At 39.2% G+C, this 26862-nt stretch overlaps 1 protein-coding gene across 2 annotated transcripts in view; it reads right to left on the bottom strand.

Annotated features, from left to right (window-relative positions):
• LOC127629814 (zinc finger protein neuro-d4-like) overlaps nucleotides 1–26862 on the bottom strand; it is a 93573-nt gene that overhangs the window by 23615 nt on the left and 43096 nt on the right. The window contains exons 6-8 of one of the 2 annotated variants that reach the window (XM_052107069.1): nucleotides 16943–17032; nucleotides 13395–13473; nucleotides 10491–10622 (exon numbers count right to left, since the gene is read on the bottom strand). In XM_052107069.1, the coding sequence (XP_051963029.1) occupies nucleotides 10491–10622; nucleotides 13395–13473; nucleotides 16943–17032 (301 nt within the window). Of the gene's footprint in view, nucleotides 1–10475; nucleotides 10623–13394; nucleotides 13474–16942; nucleotides 17033–26862 lie in introns of both variants that reach the window. The other variant, XM_052107070.1, reaches the window with a different exon arrangement.

Here is a 26862-nt window from a genome sequence, read left to right as displayed (position 1 = left end):
CACAATACTTCCTGTGACTTTAGTTGATTCCTAAAATATGTTAAGTACACAGTCTTGTACCTCCATTGTGTTGTCCAATTTTCAAATACTATTCTGCTTAAAATCAAAGTTTGTAATGTTGTGATTGACCCGCAGCTGGTTGGTTTGGTTCATGGCATAGAACTCTTTAATGAAGGATTTTATGTAATCCCAATGGAAAAAAAAATGAATGGGAAAAACACTTTGGAAACTAAGACGGCTGAAAAAGTGAGTTGTGCTCTATTGACTCATGGCATGCGTTTGGGCGGGACTATCTTTTTGCCAACCAATAGAAGACAGAGAGAGTTTTGGGGAATCTTGTTTGAAAACAGACATTATTTTTCCAATTCCATTTTCTGACACTAGTTATACAGAAATGACACAATTCACCTTTAACCTCATGTGACTCCGCATCCACATACGTGGACATCGTGTTTTAGTTTTGCAAAAACACATCATTTAAATTCATTTAAACTGATTGAATAACTTTCAACATTAACACATCTGTGGGTCATTTTGCTTCATTTTAATATACATTTTATTATATTTTATCTTGTTATCACTACACAATACGGTTCTATTCATTAACATTAGTAAATGCATTCCAATATTTACTGTGCATTATTACATTGAGGATTAATGGGTTAATAAAAAAGCTGAACAATTTTACTTTCAGAGGCTTTATATGGAACTGTTTTCAAGCTTTTCTGAGATCAGTGCAGCCAGACAGCACACAGGAGGTTAAGTCATTCATTAACTAGGAAGCAAGGGAGCATCCAATAACTCTTTACACAGCTAAGTGCATTCATCCAAAAATCTGACTAAAAGTTCATTTTCAGGCTGAAGATGATGTTTGGACCACTCAAAATGTTTGGCAGACATGGAACAATGGTAATCAGTACACAGATTCAGAATGATCATTTTATTTTAACATGGTTGGCAATGATTGGGTGATGCTAGCCATTTCTTTGAATCAGAATTAATTATGCTAATGTCTGTAACGTCTCAAAAACATGAATAACCAACACTCCTGGAAACACATTAAAAAAGTTTGATGAAAAAAATCTGACGTTATATATAGCTTGTATTATTTAAGATGTTACAATTAAGCCCCACTGTCCACATATATGGACATCAATTTCTAGGAAAAATATTTGCTCTAGAATATTTTTTGCTGCATTGAAGGTTCCCAAGAGCACAGTGGCTTCCATAATTCTTAAATGGAACAAGTTTGGAACAACCAGGACTCTTCTTAGAGTTGGCCTCCCAGCCAAACCGAGCAATCGGGGGAGAAGGGCCTTGGTAAGAGAGGTGACCAAGAACCCAATGGTCACTCTGGTTGAGCTCCAGAGATCATGTGTGGAGATGAGAGAAACTTGCAGAAGGACAACCATCAATCTGGGCTTTATGGTGGAGTAGCCAGACGGAAGCCTCTCCTCAGTGCAAGACACAAAAAAGCACCTAAAGGACTCTCAGACTGTGAGAAACATGATTCTCTAGTCTGATGGAATGAAGATTGAACTGTTTGGCCTCAATTCCTAGTGTCATGTCTGGAGGAAACCAGGCACCGCTCATCACCTGCGCAATACCATCCCAATGGTGAAGCATGGTGGTTGTATCATCATGCTGTGGGGTGTTTTTCAGCAGCACGGACTGGGGGACTGGTCAGGGTTGAAGGAAATTTTAATACATTTGCAAGTTATCAAAAATCTGTTTTTGCTTTGTCCTTATGGGGTATACGGAGTGTAGATTGATGTGAGAATGAATTATTTAAAGCATTTTAGCATAAGGCTGCAACATAAAATGTGAAAACATGTAGGGGTCTGAAAAGTTTCTGAATGCACTGTATATGAGATATGTAACTGTATATTAGCTTGTTTTCTGTAAAGCTGTGAATGCAACATAAGCAAGTTGTTTTTAGAAATTCATAAACCAAAAATTATAGCATCAGTAGAAAACACTCATTTCGTTTTTTTATTCTCTGGTACTAGATGTTTCAAACAGTATGAGTGTGTAATGTAGAAAAATTGAGAGCAAAAGAGGGGGTATTGAGGTTATCCTGATGCAGTCTTAATTACCTTAAGGACCCAGTGAAGCCAAACAGCCCTCGGCCCCATTCTTAATACAGAATAGCAAATGAGGCAGAACACAGTATCCCTCAACCAACTCTCTGCTATGTCTCGTCTCATATACATTATATGCAAAATCATACAGAGAATTCACAAGTCACTCTCTCTCTCTCTTTCAGATTTAATGAACCTCCCCACCCCTCTATCCTCAAACCTAGAGAAACTCCAATCTCCATTGCCTCCTCCCCACTCTTTCCTGCACTCGATGTACATATAACAACCTATTCTTTATACAGGGAGTCTGGCTGGCCAGTCTCCATGGCAACACCATCACTAGGCAACGACCACTGCTCTTCCTGCTTTGTTGCAGAGCAGACAGGAGTGCAACTGTGACAGGTAGCAACTGAGGCCTAGTGGAGCGTAGACAAGAGACAGGTAAACTCATATGGATAAGTTTGACACTTTTGCAGCATTTGTTGGTGGATATATATATATATATATATATATATATATATATATATATATATATATATATATATATATATATATATTTTTTTTTTTTTTTTTTTCTGAAAAATAAGTGTCATGTAAATTGAGATCTATCTTTAGACCTAATTTAAACCTTTCGCATCACATGAACAGACTGCAGACTTTAATGTGTTTTTTCAACTCTTTTTTTTAATCCTCTGAAACCATGTACAATGGCTTTCCAATTCTCAAAATATATTAATATAATTTATTAAATGTCCCTTTGTCTCAGATAAACTGTGAAAGATGCAAGAAAAATACATGTAGTAATTTTGGGTTTAAGAGTGGTAATAGCTCCAGTTAATTTACAAACATTTTTACATGCTACTTAACAATGCTTGTAAGTACAATTTAAGTGCTACTAATGTTGAATTTAGAGCTTCTGGAAACTCAACCCAAGCACCACCCACATGAGCTGGACGGAATGAACGCATCCACATCCATTTCTTGCCTTGATGAAGCTGCAGGCTATTATTGTGATAATGACACACTGTTTCTGGTCATTGTGACTTTATTCTCAAAATATTGACTTTATTCTCGTCATTTTGACTTTATTCTAAAATATTACGACATTAATCTCATAATGCTATGACTTTATTCTCGTAATTTCGATTTTATTCTCAAAATATTGTGACTTTATTCGCGAAATCTTCGATAATTTTTTCCCCATGGCACCATTCTGCAGTCGTATAATTCTGATGCTGTAAAAAAGAAAAAATATATATTTTGGCATTTTTATGAAAAGGAAAATTCTGTTCAGGTCAAATGGAGTAACCCTAAGATAATGTATTGATATCAGGGACTCAAATATTCATAAATTTTAGCTTGTTATTTTTACTGTATTTTTTACTTTTTTTTTTATTATTATTGATTAAATTAATGTGCATAGAAATTTATTTTAATACCTTTTATATGATGGTACTCCACTTGTCATTTTACATTTTATTATTATTTATTTTATATTTATGAAACCAACTGTGTCACAAATATTATTTTTCAACAAACTTAACAAATGTGTTTTAAACTAGATTTTTTTTAAAATATTTTTTATTTTAAAAACCTCGGACAGACTTAGCTGTCATTGACCCATATTAACTATTGAGATTTCCATGAGGTTTCCATTACTTTTTAGATTTGATCATTTATATAACTTTTGTGAGCCTGGAAAAGTCACTATTTCAAAATGTCCTGATATTCCTAGGATTTCCATGGCTGTGAAAGCCCTGGTAGTTTAAAGCAGATTGCATTAACTGATCGAACAAGCGTGATAGTGCTGTGTGATATTTTACACTTTTATTTGCTAAAGAAATTTAAATGCACCAATAGTGGTATATAATATATAGGTTATCTTTACACATATCATGTCATTGCCATATTTTTTATGAAATTTTTGGGGAAGCTTCGCAGTCTTAAAGTAATTGACAATGGAATATTGAGAGCAAACAAACAGCTAGAAAGACAGATGAAATCTGACCTTCATCACAATAAACAACATCAAACCCCCACCTTCACCACCACTACAAAAAAAAACCCGGCACCCCTCCAACTGTCTGCCTGCTGACCGTCTGTCTCCATAAACCTGAGTCTGAATCTCAATCTACACTCCAGTGCCAGATATGGGTGCACAGTGTATGTGTGTGTGTGTGTGTGTGTGTGTGTGTGTGTGTGTGTGTGTATACATGTGGGAGCGAATTTTAACTAGAACTCCTGAATCACAAAATCCAATTTTCAGGTGCTCGTCTAGAGGGTTGACCTCAAACGCAAACACAGACCGACCGACCCCCCACCCCATCTACCCTTCACCCTCCACACTGACACCAGTGCACAGACAGTACCCCTCCCCCCAGATCTCGCTGGATGGCCCCCAAAACCCTCCCACTTCCACCCGCCTAGCACCACCACCACCACAACACTATATTAAAAAGAATATGAGCAGGCATGAATTTTAATGCAGTCGCTCATCTCTGCAAAGCATGCTGACTTCTGCAGTGGAAATAAATAAAGAATGGAAAAAATACAGAGGACTGATAGATGAATCTTAAATCAAATGGAAAGAGAAAGAGGAGAGAGTGTAAAAGACAGAGATGGAAAGACACGGGTGATGGAAAACAGAACAACAGAGAAAGGGATGAGATGACTGTGTGAAAAAGCACATCAAAAGTGCATCTCTTAAGTTGTTCGTATTTCAAAAAAAGGTTTACTTTTAGATGCTGTCAATTAGGGATGGGTGATATATTGTACATTTATGATATAGTCGTTATAATTTTCCTTCCGATATAAAATTAAGAAACATTGTAAGGAGAATTCACTAAGAATGAAGCACTATCCATTTGAATGCACTATCCACTGTCTGAACTGGTTTAGTGCCCAATTCACTAAAGGATTTATGCAGATCAGGAAACGGTGCTAAACACGACCACAAAATCTGTGCTGAATTAAATTTGCACAACACAATTCTAAATGGTTCTAAGCACTATATACTGGAGACTGCAGCAGACAACCAATATATGGCACATTCTGTCTGGACTGTAAAGCATCACTCCACTACCAACATGGCAACACGGGAAGTCAGCATGTTGTTTGAAAACGTTCTAGTACCCTTAGATCAGCCACATTATACAGAATCACTGACATGTCCCATCAGACATTTTTGCATTGTTTCAAGCATGCTTACCTTACCTTGTGGCACAACAGAAAGCACGTTGCTTCAGCAGCTTGGAAGACCTGGGTTTGCATCCCACATTGAAAATAGGAAGTAATCACATTTGCATAATCAGTGACGAGCTTGATTCAAGGTTGCATTTTCCCCCTAACATTACATTTCTAATTTGGGTTGGGGGTTCAGTTTTTAAAATATGCATTCCTCTTCATTTTATTACATCCTGTAGAGTTTCCAACTCACTTTTGGCGCCCCTCTATGGACATTTCACCAGGAAAATTAAGCTCACATGTGCCTATACGACCCAAAAACACTTACCGCTTTGGCCACTGAAGGCAGTGTTTCGATTGTTGGTAAGCACGGACCAATTTTGGATAAGGAAAAGTCAACCTACTGTTTCCGATTTCACTGTTAGATCAGTCTGCCATTATTGTAATCCAGACACCTGATTCATCTCTTTAACATGCCGAAAGTGGCTTGACTACAACAGGTATCTGGATATATATATATACCAGGTTATAATGCTCTTCTCCATCTTTTGATTTGGAGGCCAGGGCATCAAATTGAACTCTTCATCATGTTCCTCAAACAATTCCTAAACAATGTGTGCAGTGTGCCACTGCCATCAGGGAAAACCATTGCCATGAAGGGGTGTACCTGGTCTGCAACAATGTTTAGGAAGGCAAGTGTCAAACTGACATACACATGAATGGCCGTGTCACACTCCCTCCACCGGCTTGTCATCTTCCCACAGTGCAGCCTGGTGCCATCACTTCCCCAGGTAAACGGCGCACACGGACATGGCCGTAAATGTGATGTAAAAGAAAACTTAACTTATTGGACCAGGCAACCTTATTCCACTGCTCCAAGGTCCAGTTCCGACCCTCGCGTGCCCATTGTAGGTGCTTTCGACAGTGGACATGGGTCACCATGGGCACTCTGACCAGTCTGCGTCTACACAGCAGGCTGCGATGCACGGTGTGTTGTGACACATTCCTCTCGTAACCATCATTAATGTTCTGTGACTTGTGCCAAAGTAGACCTTCTGTCGGTTCGGACCAGACAGGATAGGCTTCATTGCCCTCGCTCATCACTGAGCCTTGGGTGCCCATTACCCTGTCGCAGGTTTGTGGTTTGTCTTCACCTGTGAGTGGTAATAATGTTTTGGCTCATCAGTGTATATAATTATTTAAATACACCAGAGGCAGTGCTATTTCAGCTTTGATAGCGCCTGCTTAAACTAGATTGCGGATGGTTAGTGACTACTGTAAGACGCAGATTTTTGCACTAAAATACCACGTGCAAAAGTGTCGCAACTGTTAAGTGAATTCACCCCTGTGAGTATTTTGATGATTTTAATGCACTTTTGATGTGCCCATTAAGTTTCCTAAAGACTGTCATCAGATTTGTTTTGTGCTCATGCTTTTGATTTATTAGTATAAGAGAGTAACTGTACATTTTAATAGCATCTCTGATTTAACAGTAGAAAAATTGGCATTGGATTTGGCATTGGATTTTTTTAATTAGTTTTAAGGAATATTTATTTGGGTCATTACTCATGATTGTTTATGGAAGTCTCACCATGGCATTTTACATATACAAAAACTTTAATAAAAATATATGTAGGTAATTTTTTTTTCTTATTACTTTGAATTGTTATCAAAACCTAGCATTTTCAATCTCCTAGCCACAGTCATTTCCAAAGCCACAATCATTTCAAAACAAATACATAAACATCAAAATTCCAAAAGGCTGAAAATATTGATATCAATATCATATACGTACACCACCCAGACCTACTATTGTTGGTCTTACATTTATATTGCACATTTCAGTGTCTATCAAAATGTACAAAATTAAATATGTTAGAACAACATTTTACATGAGAATACTTGAATATTAGTAAGATCAGTGTTTTGAATTTCAGTAAGCACAGACCAATGTTAGCTAAAGAAAAGTCAACCTACTTTTCCCGATTTCATTTTGAGATCAGTCTGCCACTACTGTAATCCAGACATCTGAATCATCTCTTTAACATACCAAAATTGGTTTAAAGCTGCAGTATGTAATATTTTGAGGTTAAAAATGAACAAATTGCCATTATTGATTGCATACATATACAATCAATGTTCAAAACAATGTCCTTACCTTACCCCAATTCACTACGGTAAGCCTATAAAAATGAACTGTATTTTGAGCTGTCGGGTCCAATTTGGATGACATTCATCTTTGCGTCATTATGTCATGTCCGCACACACAGGAAAGAAGTACCGCTGTCTCATATTCCGGCTGGAGAAAGTAACTACGCTGTTCATCTCAATTCAGTAACACTCAGTCCAGATGGATGTTTCTCTGTTATCTGTTTACCTGCTGTAATGCTTGGATATGTTTTCTGGTAGGGTTGTTGAAGCTATTGCTTGTCACGCTTTTATGATCGAACAATCCTTGTGTGTTAACTGATCGCGAAGTGAAGTTACTGTGACATGTTTAATACATATGACTTCAGAAATTGACTTCTTGTAATTGTTCTATTGCATATTGAAGCTTATTATTTTTACATTTAATACAGTATATTTTATCCCCATCATTATTGAATCCTCGTTTTATGTTTTTAGTTTACGGTGTTATTGTGTGCATTGCATACACATGCTATTGTAGTAACTGAGGCTGGGCAATATAGTATAAAATTAATAAAGTGTTCTATTGAACTTGTATCAGCCATATCACGAGTTTAACCACTTAAATTCAAAACTGTAGTACAATTCAAACATTAATAGTAGATAAAACACTTGAATAATCATATTAAGATATGTATACTAGGGGCCTGGGTAGCTCAGTGAGTAAAGACGTTGACTACCACACCTGGAGTCACAAGTTTGAATCCAGGGCGTGCTGAGTGACTCCAGCCAGGTCTCCAAGGCAACCAAATTGGCCCGGTTGCTACGGAGGGTATTCACATGGGGTAACCTCCTCGTGATCACTATAAAGTGGTTCGCTCTCTGTGGTGTGCATGGTAAGTTGTGCATGGATGCTGTGGAGAAAAACGTGAAGCCTCCACACGCGCTAGGTCTCCGCGGTAACACGCTCAACAAGCCACGTGAAAAGATGTGCGGATTGACGGTCTCAGACGCGAAGGCAACTGAGATTCGTCCTCTACCACCTGGATTGAGTTGAGTCACTACGCCACCAAGAGGAGCTCACTGGGAATTAGGCATTCCAAATTGGGGAGAAAAGGTTAAAAGATACATATGACCACCTGCCATGATACGTATACTGGTGGTGGCTGAGGAGAGTCCTTTGTTCTCTAAGTGTAAAATTCATTCAAATATGTAAATAAGAGTGTTGTTTATCTTCACCAAGCAAGTAATATTTCCATTTCAATGTTTAATCGTATAACATAATATCAACATGAAAATAGCTCATAATGACTCCACCACCAGTCATGATCACACACAGTCTATATCCAGTTAAACTCAAATTGGGAGACTAATCCGCCAGAAGAGCAGTGCCAAAACATGACTGATGTAATGTATTCTTCTGCAAATTGATTGCATTTTTAAGGTTAGTCCAATTTTCAACCACAGATGTCACTTGAGAGCACATTGTAACGTAGTGTAGCTTTACCTATGAAAATGTCCGAAAATGAAAGTGTGTTAGATCTACACTTTATGTACAAATACCTACGAATACTAATGAGATCACGCTGGACAAAGCAAAGTAAAAATTTCCTTGACTAGAACAACAGAAAAAGAAAGAGCTGAGGAAGAGAGAATAGGTGAGGTGAAATCTCATCTCTTGCCAGAATAATCTGTCATTTATCAAAATGATAGCAAAGACAGAAATGAGGAGAGAGGTAGCGCACCAGAAAAACTAAATAAATCGAGAGGATAGGAATTTTGGATTTGGTCTGGCTCCAATTCTTTCTTCTTCATCTAGAGTCTCTAGTTATCGTGCCTACGTCTAGATCTTTCTCTTTTGGTCTAAATATTGCATGAATAATGTATGCGTCTATGTTTCATTAAAACCCCTCATATTAATAATATTGCTCATGGTGTAATATGGGAATGTGGGGTGTGTGTGAAATGAGAAAATGGGAGGGAAGGGGGAAACGAATCATCTTGCAGACGCTATCGCTTGTGCTCTGTCTGAAAATCCACATTTTAACACAGCCATACTATTCTGCTCTGCTCTTTTCTTATCTTTTGTTTTCTAAAAGAAAAGCCAGTGGCTGTAAGGGTACACAGAACGATGGGCAGGCCAGTTCACCTAAGCACTCAGTCAGATAACTCTAGGAGGCAAATGGGCATGATTCCACAAGGACACTGCAATGAGGTCACTGTTACCTTGTCTTTGTCAGACAAAAGGCAGCAGACTGTACACTGCAAAGCCATAAACAAGGGAAGTTTGATCTTAAACTGATTGTGTCACATGTCTTCAGCATGTAACTGTGTAAGATAGTTAAACCCCTTTTCCACCAAAATGGTGCAGACGTTGCCATTTTGGTTCTTTTTACTTGCCATCATAAAAGTGTAGTAAGAGGAATCATAGCTTTCCTAAAATTCTGAGATCCCCACCAAGGAAATGAACAGTTTTAACAAATTAGAAACTAGTCATTATGGTAATTCCAGCATCATGTGAAATCAGCATTACTCCTACTTTTGAAAACATATTTTAACATCCAAAGTAATTTAATTCAGTGTCTTAATGCCATGATGAGCTGGCTTTGATGTTACTGTCAGCAGTTAATTCAATATATAACCAATATAATATAAAGCAATCAAATCACACATATGATATTTGTAAATAAAAGCATTTTATTTTAGACAGATGTGGAAAATAAAGTGGCTAGAAAAAAAAAAAAAAAGTAAACTGATAGTGCGTCAGGTTGCAACACGCTGCATCAGGCACTTCCAGTCTGGACGGCTTTCTTGATTATAATGGGAGGAATTTAGTTTTGCCTCATCACTTTAAATAGTTGTTGGTGTTTTGAGATCTTTATGTTGTGAGGACATTATCCCACCCCAAGCAGGTTTAAGGGGCCAATGTGGAGCCAAATTATCTGGTCAAGACAGTGGAAATGCGTGGAACTGTGCCAGATTGGGCATCAGCACCATGTCAGTGGAAAAGGGGTATGAGAGTGGAAAAATAATGCTAGAATAGTGGTACTCTATGGGTTGTGTTATAAGTGCATAGTACGCAACTGATGCTCGGCTCACGTTTGTGGTTGTTCTTGCGCTGAAAGGGCAGTGTGTGCCGTTCGGAGTCTTCCTCACCCTCCTCGTCTGCCAGGTGTGTGTGAGTGTAGTGGTAACTCAAACCTGGGCGGTTCTTGTAGCGCTTCCCACAAACTAAATATGAACAGACACACAAGGAAACAAAGAGACAGTCACATGACATTATTACTGGACTTATTAGTAACAGTAATCATACAAGAAATAAAAATAATAATATTAACTATTTTCTTTTATTACAAGGAGTTCCACAAACTAATACATTAATTACATGTTAATAACAAGTAAATGCCACTGTAATATGGAGACTATAAAGTGTGACTTTACATTTCAAAACATCATATGTGTATACAGTTGCACATGGGAAGTTGATATGGAATACTTTTGGGACGTTGACATGTCCTGCTGTGTGACATGCCAAAACCAAATCTATTTTAAACAACAATTAGCTACCTTTATAATTATTGTGTAAGCAGCATTTATGCTCTCATGTTAATTTAGAGACATGGAATATTTGTACTTTTACAAATGTATTTGTTGCACCAAAGGGCCGTTTAAAATGAACTAGTTAAGGCAAAAAAAAGGAAATAAAATGGTGACCAGTTAAAGGACAAAAGATATACACATTCCTTTAGATACTGATGAGCCAAAACATTATGACCAATCACAGGTGAGGCGAATAATGTTGATCATCTCCAAACAAGGCCACTGTGGCAGGGCGGAGGGTGGGGCCAGGTCATGACTCTACACACCTGGTCCCTAATCAAGCCTCCGAGAGGGATAAAGGCCGACTGTGGAGGATGGTGCGGGAGAGAGAGATAGTTTACGGACATGTCCGTCATGTGTGTGTGTTTGTCTTTTGTTTAAGTTAATCATTAAAATATTTATGATATATGTCGTCAAGCCGGTTCTCGCCTCCTCCTTTCCATTGAACTGCGTTACACCTGTGCCGATATGCCGTAGTAGAGTTCTCGCCACTACCGTCCACCCCAATGGAGCAGCCGCGGCCATCTGCCGGGGGACGAGAAGGGGCTCCTAACCGACCGCCTGGAGCAGGAGAACCGCTGCCAGGGGCGGGGGAGACCCCTTCTGTTCCCCGAGAACGTGGCGGTGTGTTCCGTCCGCCAGGGATTGGAGGACTGCCTCTCTCTCCTCTCTCTTTCTAACTGCCGCTCCACTTTGGCCTTTTCCCTCTCGTTTAAATTTTACAGTGTTTTTTGGGGGGGTACTACACTGTTACAGGAAGTACTCCCCCATTTGTATTATTTCTGTTTCCCTCCCCTTGTCCCCTCCCTCATCCAGGTAGACGGGGATGACCTGCTGGCAGATGGGGCGAAAGGCACGCCCCTTCCCAGGGAAAGAGGGGGGTGGATGTACGTCATGCCGGGGGCTCCCCAGCCTGAGAGAACGAGCGAGGAATGTGGCAGGGGCGGAGGGCGGGCCAGGTCGTGATTCTACACACCCGGTCCCTTATCAGGCTATTCAAGCCTCCGAGAAGGATAAAGGCCGACTGCGGAGGATGGTGCGGGAGAGAGAGATAGTTTACGGAGTTTGTCTTTTGTTTAAGTTTATCATTAAAATATTATTTATGTCGTCAAGCCGGTTCTCACCTCCTCCTTTCCATTGAACTGCGTTACAGCAACATTTCAGCGAACAATCAGTTCTACGTAGTCAACATGTTGAATGCAGGAGAAATGTGCAGGAGTAAAGACCTGAGTGACAAGGGCCAAATTGTTGTGGCCAGATGACTGGTTCAGAGCATCTCTGTAATGGCAAGGCTTGTGGGATGCTTTTGGTCAGCAGCGATGAGTACCTACTGACAGAGGTCCGAGGAGGGACACACCACAAACAGGCGACAGAGTGTTGGGCACCCAAGGCTCATCGATGTGTGAAGGCAATGAAGGCTATCCCGTCTGGTCCGAACCGACAGAAGAAAATTGTAATGATTTCGGTGAGGAATGTGTCACAACACACAGTGCTTCACACCCTGATGCGTATGAGGCTGTATAGCCACAGAGTGCTGTAGAAAGCACCTACAATGGACATGCGAGCGTCAGAATTGAACCTTGGAGCAGTGGAAGTAGGTCGCCTGGTCTGATGAGTCCAGTTTCCTTTTTCATCACGTGAACGGACGTGTACGTGTTTGCCGTTTACCTGGGGAAGTGATAGCACTATGATGCACTGTGTGAAGACAACAAGCCGATGGAGGGAGTGTGATGCTCTGGGCAACGTTCTGCTGGGAAACCCTGGGTCCATTCATGTGGACGTCAATTTGACACTTGCCACCTACCTAAACATTGCTGCAGACAAGGTAAACCCCTTCATGGCAATGGTATTCACTGATGGCAGTGGCCTCTTTCAACAGGATAATGTGCCCTGCCACAATGCACACATTGTTCAGGAATGGTTTGAGGAACATGATGAAGAGTTCAAGGTGTTGCCCTGGCCTCCAAATTCCCCAGATCTCAATCCAATTGAGCAACTGTGGGATGTGCTGGACCAACAAGTCCGATCCATGGCAGCTCCACCTCACAACTTACTGGACCTGAAGGATTTGCTGAAAATGTCTTGGTGCCAGATACCACAGTACACCTTCAGGGATCTTCTAGAGTCCATGCCTCGGTAGGTCGGCACTGTTGTGGCAACACGTGGAGGACCAATAGCATATTAGGCAGGTGGTCATAATCTTTTGCCTCATCAGTGTAAATTCATACACATTTTAACTTGAAATCTTGATAATGAAAAAAGACATGTTATTTTATAGACATTCCCTACCTATATAAATGTCAGTATGTCTGAATGTTTGTATATTATTCTCTAATGGGTTTGATTATGAATATAGAGTTCTACTGTGTTATACACAAACTGTATGCAGACAGTGATACTCACTGTCACACACATATGGCTTGTCTCTGTCCTCTAGGGATGCTGGTTCCTGCCTCTTCCTCATCCCTCCAACACCACATGCCTGGACAAATCAAACCAGGACAAATAAACACACACACAGATCAATTTGCAGTTGGCAAACTGTCTCATGTACACAGGTGTTCTTAGAGAATCATCGCTATTTTGGCTTTTAGTGCCCCCACCGCACTTCCTTCAAGCTTCAAACAAATCCTCTTACACAGCATTAATTACACCTCACACAGTTATCACAGCATCTCTTCTACACACTGCCTGATAACTACAGTATGTGGGTATGTGAGATCTTAGAGGAAGTAATGTGCCCCAATTAACAACACAGAAGGTGGGAGAATTTAGTGACTAGAGTTATCTAAGACTTCTACAGGCAAAGTTCTGTTTGTTCTCCTTCCATGCATTTCTGCCATGCATTTCTGTATATATATATATATATATATATATATATATACATACATATATATATATATATATATACACACACACACACACACACATATATATATATATGCACATGTATATAGATATGGGTGAGGAGCTTTAGTTAATGTTCACATCAACCATGAGAATGGAGAAAAAAAATGTGATATCAGTGATTTAAACCGTGGCATGATTGTTGGAGCCAGACGGGCTGGTTTGAGTATTTCTGTAAATGCTGAGCTCCTGGGATTTTCACACACAACAGTCTCTAGAGTTTACTCCAAATGGTGCCAATAACATTTAGTGAGAGGCAGTTCTGTGGACAAATAGCCAGACTGGTTAGAACTGACAAAGTCTACAGTATCTCAGATTACCGTTCAGTACAATTGTGGTAAGAAGAATCTGAGAGTGGGTTGGCACTGTTTTGGCGGCACGAGGGGGACCTACACAATATAAGGCAGGTGACTTTAATGTTGTGGCTGATCGGTGTATATATATATATATATATATATATATATATATATATATATATATATATATATATATATATATATATATGAATTAATTACATGGTGTCCCGATTAATTAATCATGATTAATCGCATATACAAATATTTGGTGAGAAAGCCCTCATATAACAATAATTCAATTATAATGATGAAAAAATTATACATAGTTATCTTTAAATATTTAACAATTATATATATAATATATAATTGTTAAATATATATATATATATATATATATATATATATATATATATATATATATATAGATAGATAGATAGATAATTAAAATGCATTACATTCTTGTAGCAGAAGAGTTCATCATTGATAAGACAATACAAAAAGCAGCTTTAGAATACAATGTATTGTTTACTACCATATTATTGATCATAAGTCAATCATTGGCACACAGTTCACAGCAATCCATTTCACAAGTGAATTTGTAAATCAGTTGGAGATTTATTATGAGGGCTTGTTTAAGAACCCGTCAATTTACATCTGCATCAGACATGCTCGTGTAGCGTCTCGGGTGCGTCACATCATAAGCATAAAATGTTTAGGTCACTGTGTCAAGTTAAATATAGTTTAATACTCAATCTTTAAACACATCTTGAAATCCCTACGATCGCATTTGCGCTCCTTCGAGTGTTTTGAACTCAAGAACGTAACGCATGTTTGTGTTGTTGCTGCTGAAGTTTGTTTTCTTCACTGTATAAACTGCACATTTTCATACAGCTGAAATTTCACTTACTGCCCTCTGGAGTAAACAGGTGGTACTACAAGCTTGCATTTCTCATGAATCTTCCTTATACGGGGGCATACGATTAATTCCGTTAATAAACACGTTATTTTTTATCAAATTAATTGCACTGAATTAACGAGTTAAATCGACAGCCCTAATATACATACATACATACATACATACATACATACATACATCTGTGTATATATATATATATATATATATATATATATATATATATATATATATATATATATAAACATACAAACATTATTATATTTTTTTCGACCATGGTGGAGGAACACTTCTATTCCCAGAATTTTCTAATTTGATGAAAATTGATGTCAGTATTTATTATTATAAAGTTTTATGGGTCTGCAAGGCTAAATTCAAATATTTTTTGATGGCTGTGATTATTATGTCTAAATATCTATTCAGTTGATGTGTTATCCATTTCAGGGAATAAATAGACATACTGTAATTAGTTAAAATAAATAATGTAAATAAAAATGTGTCTAGTGCTCTCAGCCAATGACAATTTTAAATCGTGTTTAATTGCATAAATGTTCACAGTTAATCATGAATAATCACATATTTTTTGTAATTAATCGTGATTAATCTCCAATTTTGAAAGTACTGAAATTTGACTCTATATATACTTCTTTTCCTGTCAAAAGGCATTTATTTCCTTCTAAGAAAGCAAAACAATATGTAACAATAGTGCTTTATTAAATTTTTTCAAACAAATCCTTCCACAGTATAAAGATAGAAATGCACTAAAACAGCACAAATTTAAGTAACATGAAACATTTCCTAAAGTCTAAGATGGAGTTTGACTAACTGAAAGAACGAGTCCCCCATAGGTTGCACATTCATTGTAATGGGCATGAAATCTCTTAAACTCTCATCCTCCAAAATTTTAATCGGCCGGCAGACTGTGGCTATCCACTTTGTTACAACAATCATGAAGCCGTGTTTACGATTTGCGTGAGGGCATCACTTGACGTGTGTGCATCAGTGTCTGGGTGGAAACATCGCAAAGGTTCCAACCTACTTCAATAAGTGTTTATGCTGGTTTATGCTCACCTTTATATAACCTTTAAGCTGAGAAATTCCACATATAACATTTTTTAATATATAACCGGAGTAAAAAAAGGCTCATTTCATTTAAACACCTTGTATACCAACTATAAAGCCAAAATTTGAACAGTTATCCTTTTTCAGGTTGTGATCATTCCTGGCAAGGCTACTGCAACTTGCATGCATTTCTGCACAGAACCATGTCACATTTGATTTGAGACTTTCATGTGTGTGGGATTACAATTAAAGATCAGCTTAGTCATGTTTTCTGTGAGCTATCATGCTATCAGGTGATGTCTTTAAAGTGGAATTAAAGGAAGTTTTCATGGTTGTAGGGAAGGAGCAGCTTTGAACATCAACACAAAGCCAGTGGGGATGCAATAATGAAAGATACGCAATGATCAAACCGAGAGATGTGCCAAACAGATATGATAGATCAATGGCTCATGAGATACAATGGCCTGCTTTGACTCTAGCCTTGAAGAAACAGGAATACTCGATTAAACAAAGACCCATGGGGCTGAATGCAGATCTACAAGTCTGACATAAACGCAATGCTAATAATAAATAACCATCAGATTTGGATTGTGGGCCTAATCACTCCCTAGAGCACTTGTTGGATATCAGCCAGCTCACAATTTCTAAAGCGAAACTGTACAAAAATGTGTGGACACCCGAGCACCACACCTATATGAGTGAACATTTAAATGAAAAAACTATTGGTTTCACATTAAATTAGCGACTGCAGGTCCAAGCAAAAAGTATTTTACCCGTCCTTTGGTGCGGTTCTTGCGTTTGGGAACGTCTTCCTCCATCTCCTCCACATCCAGCTCATGAGGAAAATCACCCACCAACAGCTTCTGTGACCACAAGTAAAGAACAGCACATATGAAAAAAACACAGTTAATATTACACTACACTTGAATGTCAAATGAGCTGGTGAGACAAGTGGGATGAAAAAACCCCATCAATATTAGAGGGAAAACATGTTTTATATCTGTTCGCCTTAGACTGTTCGCCGTTTGTAATAGAACTAAGCAATGCATGCCAGGTTTACCCAGCGGACAGCGGATTAGAGTTGCTTGAATAAACACACAGGAGACCCAGTGCCTAAGAAACTTAAGAGCCTAGATGACAACACCACATAGAAGACAGCAATTTGTCACATTAATAAAGTAAATTGCAAAAACAAGACTATTTTAAGAGCCATTCTTAAAGACACTCAACTGACAATCAGCCAAAACTTAAGAGAGAAGGGAACCAAAATCAACCAAATGATTGTTAGTCCTTTTTTTTTTTTTTTTTTGGAGAATTATTATATACTTAGTTTACATAATCCCTATTATTATTGCTCACAAAGTTAGGTTTTAACAAATCCTCACTTAAATTTTTCCTTTAAGTGACTGAACATACAATTTTTGCATGGTACCAATCCATGAGTACTCTGACTTATCTGAGAAACAATTTGCTGACAATATTTCAGCAATCTTGTTTCTTGCATCTTGCATCCTGTATTTCTGCCAGTTGTGTGGAAGCAGAAATATCTATGCTTTTTTTTCCTCTCCTTATCTCCCCAATTTGGAATGCCAAATTTTCAATGCACTCCTTGTGATGGCGTTGTGACTCATGTCAATGCGGGTGGTGAAAGACGAATCTCAGTTGCCTCCGCATCTGAGACCGCCAATCCACGCATTTTACCACGTAGCTTGTTGAGTGTGTTACCGCGGAGACATAGCGCATGTAGAGGCTTCACACTTTTCTCTGCAGCATCGATGCACAACACACCGCGTTCCCCACCAAGAGCGAGAACCACATTATAGCAACCACGAGGAGGTTACCCCACTCTACCCTCCTTGCAAGTGGGGCAATTTGGTTGCTTAGGAAACCTGGCTGGAGTCACTCAGCACGCCCTGGATTCGAACTCACGACTCCAGGGGTGGTAGTCAACATCTTTACTCACTGAGCTACCCAGGCCCCTGAACTAGCGATGCCTTATTCTGAAATAAATTATTCTATTGAGTCAGTCCTTTTCAGTGAATTGGCCAAACAGGTTAGCAAATTGGTCTGAATCGACTTGTTATTCACTCCAATTTGTTCAAACCGCTCTCTCACTGAATCCTCTGAGGTGGTTTCTCACTCAGTAAACAGTGTCGGGATACGTAAGAAAACAGAGACCAAACAGATTGCTGGATAAAGCTGAAATTAACCTACAATCAGTTGAAACAATAGGTACAGGGCACCTTAGAGGACAGGGTGAGAATTTTTTTCTGAAATAGTTTTGCATGCCCTCGCAATAGTTTGTGTTCCTTTGTAATAAGAAAATCAGAGTTAAAAAAATACAAGAGGGAACCCAAAACTCATTGTGAGGGAACGCAAACTTATTGCGAGGGAACACAAACTATTACGAAAGCACACAAAACGTATTGCGAGGGAAAACAAACTATTGTGAGAAAACGCAAAACTTATTGTGAGGGAACACAAACTATTGAGAGGGAATGGCAAACTTATTGCAAGAGAACAAAAACTATAGTGAGGGAATGCAAAACTTATTGCGAGGGAACAAAAACTATTGCGAAGGCACGAAAAACATATTGGAAGAGAACAAAAACTATAGTGAGGGAACGCAAAACTTATTGCGAGGGAACACAAACTATTCTGAAGGCAAGCAAAACATGTTGCAAGAGAACACAAACTATTGTGAGGGAACGCAAAACTTATTGCGAGAACACAAACTATTGTGAGGGAACGCAAAACTTATTGCGAGGGAACACAAACTATTGCGAGGGAAAGGCAAACTTATTGCGCGGGAACGCAAACTATTCCGAGGGAACGCCAAACATATTGCGAGGGAACACAAACTATCGTAAGGAACGCCAAACTTATTGTGAGGGAACACAAACTTTTACGAAGGCACGCAAAACATATTGCAAGAGAACACAAACTATTGAAAGGGAATGCCAAACTTATTGTGAGGGAACGCAAACTATTGCAAGTGCACTCAAAACATATTGCGAGAACACAAACTATTGTGAGGGAATGCAAAACTTATTGCGAGGGAACAAAAACTATTGCGAAGGCACGAAAAACATATTGGAAGAGAACAAAAACTATAGTGAGGGAACGCAAAACTTATTGCGAGGGAACACAAACTATTCCAAAGGCAAGCAAAACATGTTGCAAGAGAACACAAACTATTGTGAGGGAACGCAAAACTTATTGCGAGGGAATCCAAAATATTGTGAGGGAACGCAAAACTTATTGTGAGGGAACACAAACTATTGTGAGGAAACGCAAAACTTATTGTGAGGGAACAAACTATTGTGAAGGCAAGCAAAACATATTGCAAGAAAACACAAACTATTGTGAGGGAACAAAAACTATTGCGAAGGCACGAAAAACATATTGCAAGAGAACACAAACTATAGTCAGGGAAAGCAAAACTTATTGCGAGGGAACACAAACTATTGCGAAGGCACGAATAACATATTGCAAGAGAACAAATACTATAGTGAGGGAACGCAAAACCTATTGCGAGGGAACAAAAACTATTGAGAAGGCACGAAAAACGTATTGCAAGAGAACACAAACTATAGTGAGGGAATGCAAAACTTATTGCGAAGGGAACACAAACTATTGCGAAGGCAAGCAAAACATGTTGCAAGAGAACACAAACTTATTGTGAGAGAACACAAACTATTGTGAGGGAACACAAACTATTGTGAGGAAACGCAAAACTTATTGTGAGGGAACAAACTATTGCGAAGAAAAGCAAAACATATTGCAAGAGAACACAAACTACTGTGAGGGAACAAAAACTATTGCGAAGGCACGAAAAACATATTGCAAGAGAACACAAACTATAGTGAGGGAACGCAAAACTTATTGCGAAGGAACACAAACTATTGTGAGGGAACACAATCTATTGTGAGGGAACGCAAAACGTATTGTGAGGGAACACAAAATATTGCGAAGGAATGCAAAACTTATTGCAAGAGAACACAAACTATTGTGAGGGAACGCAAAACTTATTGCAAGAGAACACAAACTATTGTGAGGGAACGCAAAACTTATTGTGAGGGAACACAAACTATTGTGAGTGAACGCAAAACTTATTGTGAGGGAACACAAACTTTTACGAAGGCACGCAAAACATATTGCAAGAGAACACAAACTATTGAAAGGGAACGCCAAACTTATTGTGAGGGAACGCAAACTATTGCAAGTGCACTCAAAACATATTGCGAGAACACAAACTATTGTGAGGGAACGCAAAACTTATTGCGAGGGAACACAAACTATTGCGAGGGAAAGGCAAACTTATTGCGCGGGAACGCAAACTATTGCGAGGGAACGCCAAACTTATTGCGAGGGAACACAAACTATCGTAAGGAACGCCAAACTTATTGTGAGGGAACACAAACTATTGCGAAGGCACAAAAAAAAATATTGCAAGAGAACACAAACTATAGTCAGGGAACGCAAAACTTATTGCGAGGGAACACAAACTATGCGAAGGCACGAAAAACATATTGCAAGAGAACAAAAACTACAGTGAGGGAACGCAAAACTTATTGTGAGGGAACAAAAACTATTGCGAAGGCATGAAAAACATATTGCAAGAGAACACAAACTATAGTGAGGGAACGCAAAACTTATCGCGAAGGGAACACAAACTATTGCGAAGGCAAGCAAAACATGTTGCAAGAAAACACAAACTATTGTGAGGGACCATAAACTATTGTGAGGGAACACAAACTTATTGTGAGGGAACACAAACTATTGTGAGGGAACACAAACTATTGTGAGGAAACGCAAACTTATTGTGAGGGAACACAAACTATTGTGAGGGAACACAAACTTATTGTGAGGGAACACAAACTATTGTGAGGGAACACAAACTATTGTGAGGAAACGCAAACTTATTGTGACGGAACACAAACTATTGTGAGGGAACACAAACTATTGTGAGGGAACACAAAACTTATTGTGAGGGAACACAAACTTATTGTGAGGGAACACAAACTTATTGTGAGGGAACACAAACTATTGTGAGGGAACACAAACTATTGTGAGGAAACGCAAAACTTATTGTGATGGAACACAAACTATTGTGAGGGAACACAAACTATTGTGAGGGAACACAAACTTATTGTGAGGGAACACAAACTTATTGTGAGGGAACAAACTATTGTGAGGGAACACAAACTATTGTGAGGGAACGCAAAACTTATTGTGTGGGATCACAAACTTATTGTGAGGGAACACAAACTATTGTGAGGGAACACAAACTATTGTGAGGAAACGCAAAACTTATTGTGAGGGAACAAACTATTGCGAAGGCAAGCAAAACATATTGCAAGAGAACACAAACTATTGTGAGGGAACAAAAACTATTGCGAAGGCACGAAAAACATATTGCAAGAGAACACAAACTATAGTGAGGGAACGCAAAACTTATTGCGAGGGAACACAAACTATTGTGAGGGAAAACAAACTATTGTGAGGAACGCCAAACTTATTGTGAGGGAACACAAACTATAGTGAGGGAACGCAAAACTTATTGCAAGAGAACACAAACTATTGTGAGGGAACGCCAAACTTATTGCGAGGGAACACAAACTATTGCGAGGGAACGCCAATCTTATTGAAGGCACGCAAAACATATTGCAAGAGAACACAAACTATAGTCAGGGAACGCAAAACGTATTGCGAGGGAACACAAACTATTGAGAAGGCACGAATAACATATTGCAAGAGAACAAAAACTATATATTGCGAGGGAACGCAAAACGTATTGTGAGGGAACACCAAACTTATTGCGAGGGAACACAAACTATTGCGAGGGAACGCAAACTATTGCGAGGGAACGCAAAACTTATTGTAAGGGAACGCAAACTATTGCGAGGAATGCCAAACTTATTGCGAGGGAACACAAACTATTGCGAGGGAATGCCAAAATTATTGTGAGGGAACGCCAAACTTATTGTGAGGGAACGCAAACTATTGCGAGGGAACGCAAAACTTATTGTGAGGAACACAAAACATATTGCAAGAGAACACAAACTATTGCGAGGGAACACCAAACTTATTGTGAGGGAACGCCAAACTTATTGTGAGGGAACACAAACTATTGTTAGGGAATGCAAAACTTATTGTGAGGGAACGCAAAACTTATTGCTAGGGAACACAAACTATTGTGAGGGAACGCAAAACTTATTGTGAGGGAACACAAACTATTGTGAGGAACGCCAAACTTATTGTGAGGGAACAAACTATTGTGAGGGAACGCAAAACGTATTGTGAGGGAACACAAACTATTGTGAGGGAATGCAAAACTTATTGCGAGGGAACACAAACTATTGTGAGGGAACGCAAAACTTATTGTGAGGGAACACAAACTATTGTGAGGAACGCCAAACTTATTGTGAGGGAACGCAAACTATTGCGAGGGAACGCAAAACTTATTGGGAGGGAACGCAAAACTTATTGGGAGGGAACACAAACTATTGTGAGGAACACAAACTATTGCGAAGGCACGCAAAAAATGTTGCAAGAGAACACAAACTATTGTGAGGTAACACAAAACTTACTGCGAGGGAACGCAAACTATTGTGAGGAGACACAAAACTTATTGTGAGGGAACGCCAAACTATTGCGAAGGCACGCAAAAAATGTTGCAAGAGAACACAAACTATTGTGAGGGAACGCCAAACTATTGCGAGGGAACGCAAACTATTGTGAGGGAACGCAAAACGTATTGCGAGGGAACGCAAACTATTGTGAGGAGACACAAAACGTATTGTGAGGGAACACCAAACTATTGCGAGGGAATGCAAAACTTATTGCGAGGGAACGCAAACTATTGTGAGGGAACACAAAACTTATTGTGAGGGAACATAAACTATTGCGAAGGCACGCAAAAAATATTGCAAGAGAACACAAACTATTGTGAGGGAACGCAAAACGTATTGTGAGGGAACACAAACTATTGTGAGGGAATGCAAAACTTATTGCAAGGGAACACAAACTATTGTGAGGAAACACAAACTATTGTGAGGGAACACAAAACTTATTGCGAGGAACACAAACTAATGTGAGGGAAAGCAAAACTTATTGCGAGGGAACACAAACTATTGTGAGGAACGGCAAAGTTATTGTGAGGGAACACAAACTATTGTGAGGGAACGCAAAACTTATTGCAAGAGAACACAAACTATTGTGAGGGAACGCAAAACTTATTGCAAGAGAACACAAACTATTGTGAGGGAACGCAAAACGTATTGTGAGGGAACACAAACTATTGTGAGGGAATGCAAAACTTATTGCGAGGGAACACAAACTATTGTGAGGGAACGCAAAACGTATTGTGAGGGAACACAAACTATTGTGAGGGAACACAAACTATTGTGAGGGAATGCAAAACTTATTGTGAGAGAACACAAACTATTGTGAGAGAACACAAAACTTATTGTGAGGGAACACAAACTATTGTGAGGGAATGCAAAACTTATTGCGAGGGAACACAAACTATTGCGAGGGAACGCAAAACTTATTGTGAGGGAACACAAACTATTGTGAGGGAATGCAAAACTTATTGCTAGGGAACACAAACTTTTATGAAGGCACGTAAAACATTGCAAGAGAACATAAACTATTGTGAGGGAAAGCAAAACTTATTGCGAGCGAGGGAACACAAACTATTGTGAGAGAATGCAAAACTATTGTGAGGGAACACAAACTATTGTGAGGGAACACAAACTATAACGAAGGAACGCAAAACTAATTGTGAGGGAATACAAACTATTGTGAGGAACGCCAATCTTATTGTGAGGGAACACAAACTATTGTGAGGGAACGCAAAACTTATTGTGAGGGAACACAAACTATTGTGAGGGAACGCAAAACTTATTGCGAGGGAACACAAACTATTGTGAGGGAACGCAAAACTTATTGCGAGGGAACACAAACTATTGTGAGGAACGCCAAACTTATTGTGAGCGAACAAACTACTGTGAGGGAACGCAAAACGTATTGTGAGGGAACACAAACTATTGTGAGGGAATGCAAAACTTATTGCGAGGGAACACAAACTATTGTGAGGGAACGCAAAACTTATTGTGAGGGAACACAAACTATTGTGAGGAACGCCAAACTTATTGTGAGGGAACGCAAACTATTGCGAGGGAACGCAAAACTTATTGTGAGGGAACACAAACTATTGTGAGGAACACAAACTATTGCGAAGGCAAGCAAAAAATGTTGCAAGAGAACACAAACTATTGTGAGGTAACACAAAGCTTATTGCGAGGGAACGCAAACCATTTTGAGGAGACACAAAACTTATTGTGAGGGAATGCCAAACTATTGCGAAGGCACGCAAAAAATGTTGCAAGAGAACACAAACTATTGTGAGGGAACGCCAAACTATTGCGAGGGAACGCAAAACTTATTGCGAGGGAACGCAAACTATTGTGAGGGAACACAAAACGTATTGCAAGAGAACACAAACTATTGTTAGGTAACACAAAACTTATTGCGAGGGAAAGCAAACTATTGTGAGGAGACACAAAACGTATTGTGAGGGAACGCCAAACTATTGCGAGGGCACGCAAAAAATGTTGCAAGAGAACACAAACTATTGTGAGAGAACACAAAACTTATTGTGAGGGAACACAAACTATTGTGAGGGAATGCAAAACTTATTGCGAGGGAACACAAACTATTGCGAGGGAACGCAAAACTTATTGTGAGGGAACACAAACTATTGTGAGGGAATGCAAAACTTATTGCTAGGGAACACAAACTTTTATGAAGGCACGTAAAACTTTGCAAGAGAACACAAACTATTGTGAGGGAAAGCAAAACTTATTGTGAGGGAACACAAACTATTGTGAGAGAATGCAAAACTATTGTGAGGGAACACAAACTATTGTGAGGGAACACAAACTATAACGAAGGAACGCAAAACTAATTGTGAGGGAACACAAACTATTGTGAGGAACGCCAATCTTATTGTGAGGGAACACAAACTATTGTGAGGGAACGCAAAACTTATTGTGAGGGAACACAAACTATTGTGAGGGAACGCAAAACTTATTGCGAGGGAACACAAACTATTGTGAGGGAACGCAAAACTTATTGCGAGGGAACACAAACTATTGTGAGGAACGCCAAACTTATTGTGAGCGAACAAACTACTGTGAGGGAACGCAAAACGTATTGTGAGGGAACACAAACTATTGTGAGGGAATGCAAAACTTATTAGTGAGGAACACAAACTATTGTGAGGGAACGCAAAACTTATTGTGAGGGAACACAAACTATTGTGAGGAACGCCAAACTTATTGTGAGGGAACGCAAACTATTGCGAGGGAACGCAAAACTTATTGTGAGGGAACACAAACTATTGTGAGGAACACAAACTATTGCGAAGGCACGCAAAAAATGTTGCAAGAGAACACAAACTATTGTGAGGTAACACAAAGCTTATTGCGAGGGAACGCAAACCATTTTGAGGAGACACAAAACTTATTGTGAGGGAATGCCAAACTATTGCGAAGGCACGCAAAAAATGTTGCAAGAGAACACAAACTATTGTGAGGGAACGCCAAACTATTGCGAGGGAACGCAAAACTTATTGCGAGGGAACGCAAACTATTGTGAGGGAACACAAAACGTATTGCAAGAGAACACAAACTATTGTTAGGTAACACAAAACTTATTGCGAGGGAAAGCAAACTATTGTGAGGAGACACAAAACGTATTGTGAGGGAACGCCAAACTATTGCGAGGGCACGCAAAAAATGTTGCAAGAGAACACAAACTATTGTGAGGTAACACAAAACTTATTGCGAGGGAACGCAAACTATTGTGAGGAGACACAAAACTTATTGTGAGGGAACGCCAAACTATTGCGAAGGCACGCAAAAAATGTTGCAAGAGAACACAAACTATTGTGAGGGAACGCCAAACTATTGCGAGGGAACGCAAAACTTATTGCGAGGGAACGCAAACTATTGTGAAGGAACTCAAAACGTATTGCGAGGGAACGCAAACTATTGTGAGGAGACACAAAACGTATTGTGAGGGAACGCCAAACTATTGCGAGGGAACGCAAAACTTATTACGAGGGAACGCAAACTATTGTGAGGGAACACAAAACTTATTGTGAGGGAACATAAACTATTGCGAAGGCACGCAAAAAATATTGCAAGAGAACACAAACTATTGTGAGGGAACACAAACTATTGTGAGGGAACACAAAACTTATTGCAAGAGAACACAAACTATTGTGAGGGAACGCAAAACGTATTGTGAGGGAACACAAACTATTGTGAGGGAATGCAAAACTTATTGCGAGGGAACACAAACTATTGTGAGGGAACACAAACTAATGTGAGGGAACACAAAACTTATTGCGAGGGAACACAAACTATTGTGAGGGAAAGCACAACTTATTGCGAGGGAACACAAACTATTGTGAGGAACGGCAAAGTTATTGTGAGGGAACGCAAAACTTATTGCAAGAGAACACAAACTATTGTGAGGGAACGCAAAACTTATTGCAAGAGAACACAAACTATTGTGAGGGAACGCAAAACGTATTGTGAGGGAACACAAACTATTGTGAGGGAATGCAAAACTTATTGCGAGGGAACACAAACTATTGTGAGGGAACGCAAAACGTATT

The sequence above is a fragment of the Xyrauchen texanus genome, chromosome 36 (assembly GCF_025860055.1).
Source record: "Xyrauchen texanus isolate HMW12.3.18 chromosome 36, RBS_HiC_50CHRs, whole genome shotgun sequence".
Lineage (NCBI taxonomy): Eukaryota > Metazoa > Chordata > Actinopteri > Cypriniformes > Catostomidae > Xyrauchen > Xyrauchen texanus.
This window is presented reverse-complemented; position numbering and strand designations above follow the sequence as displayed.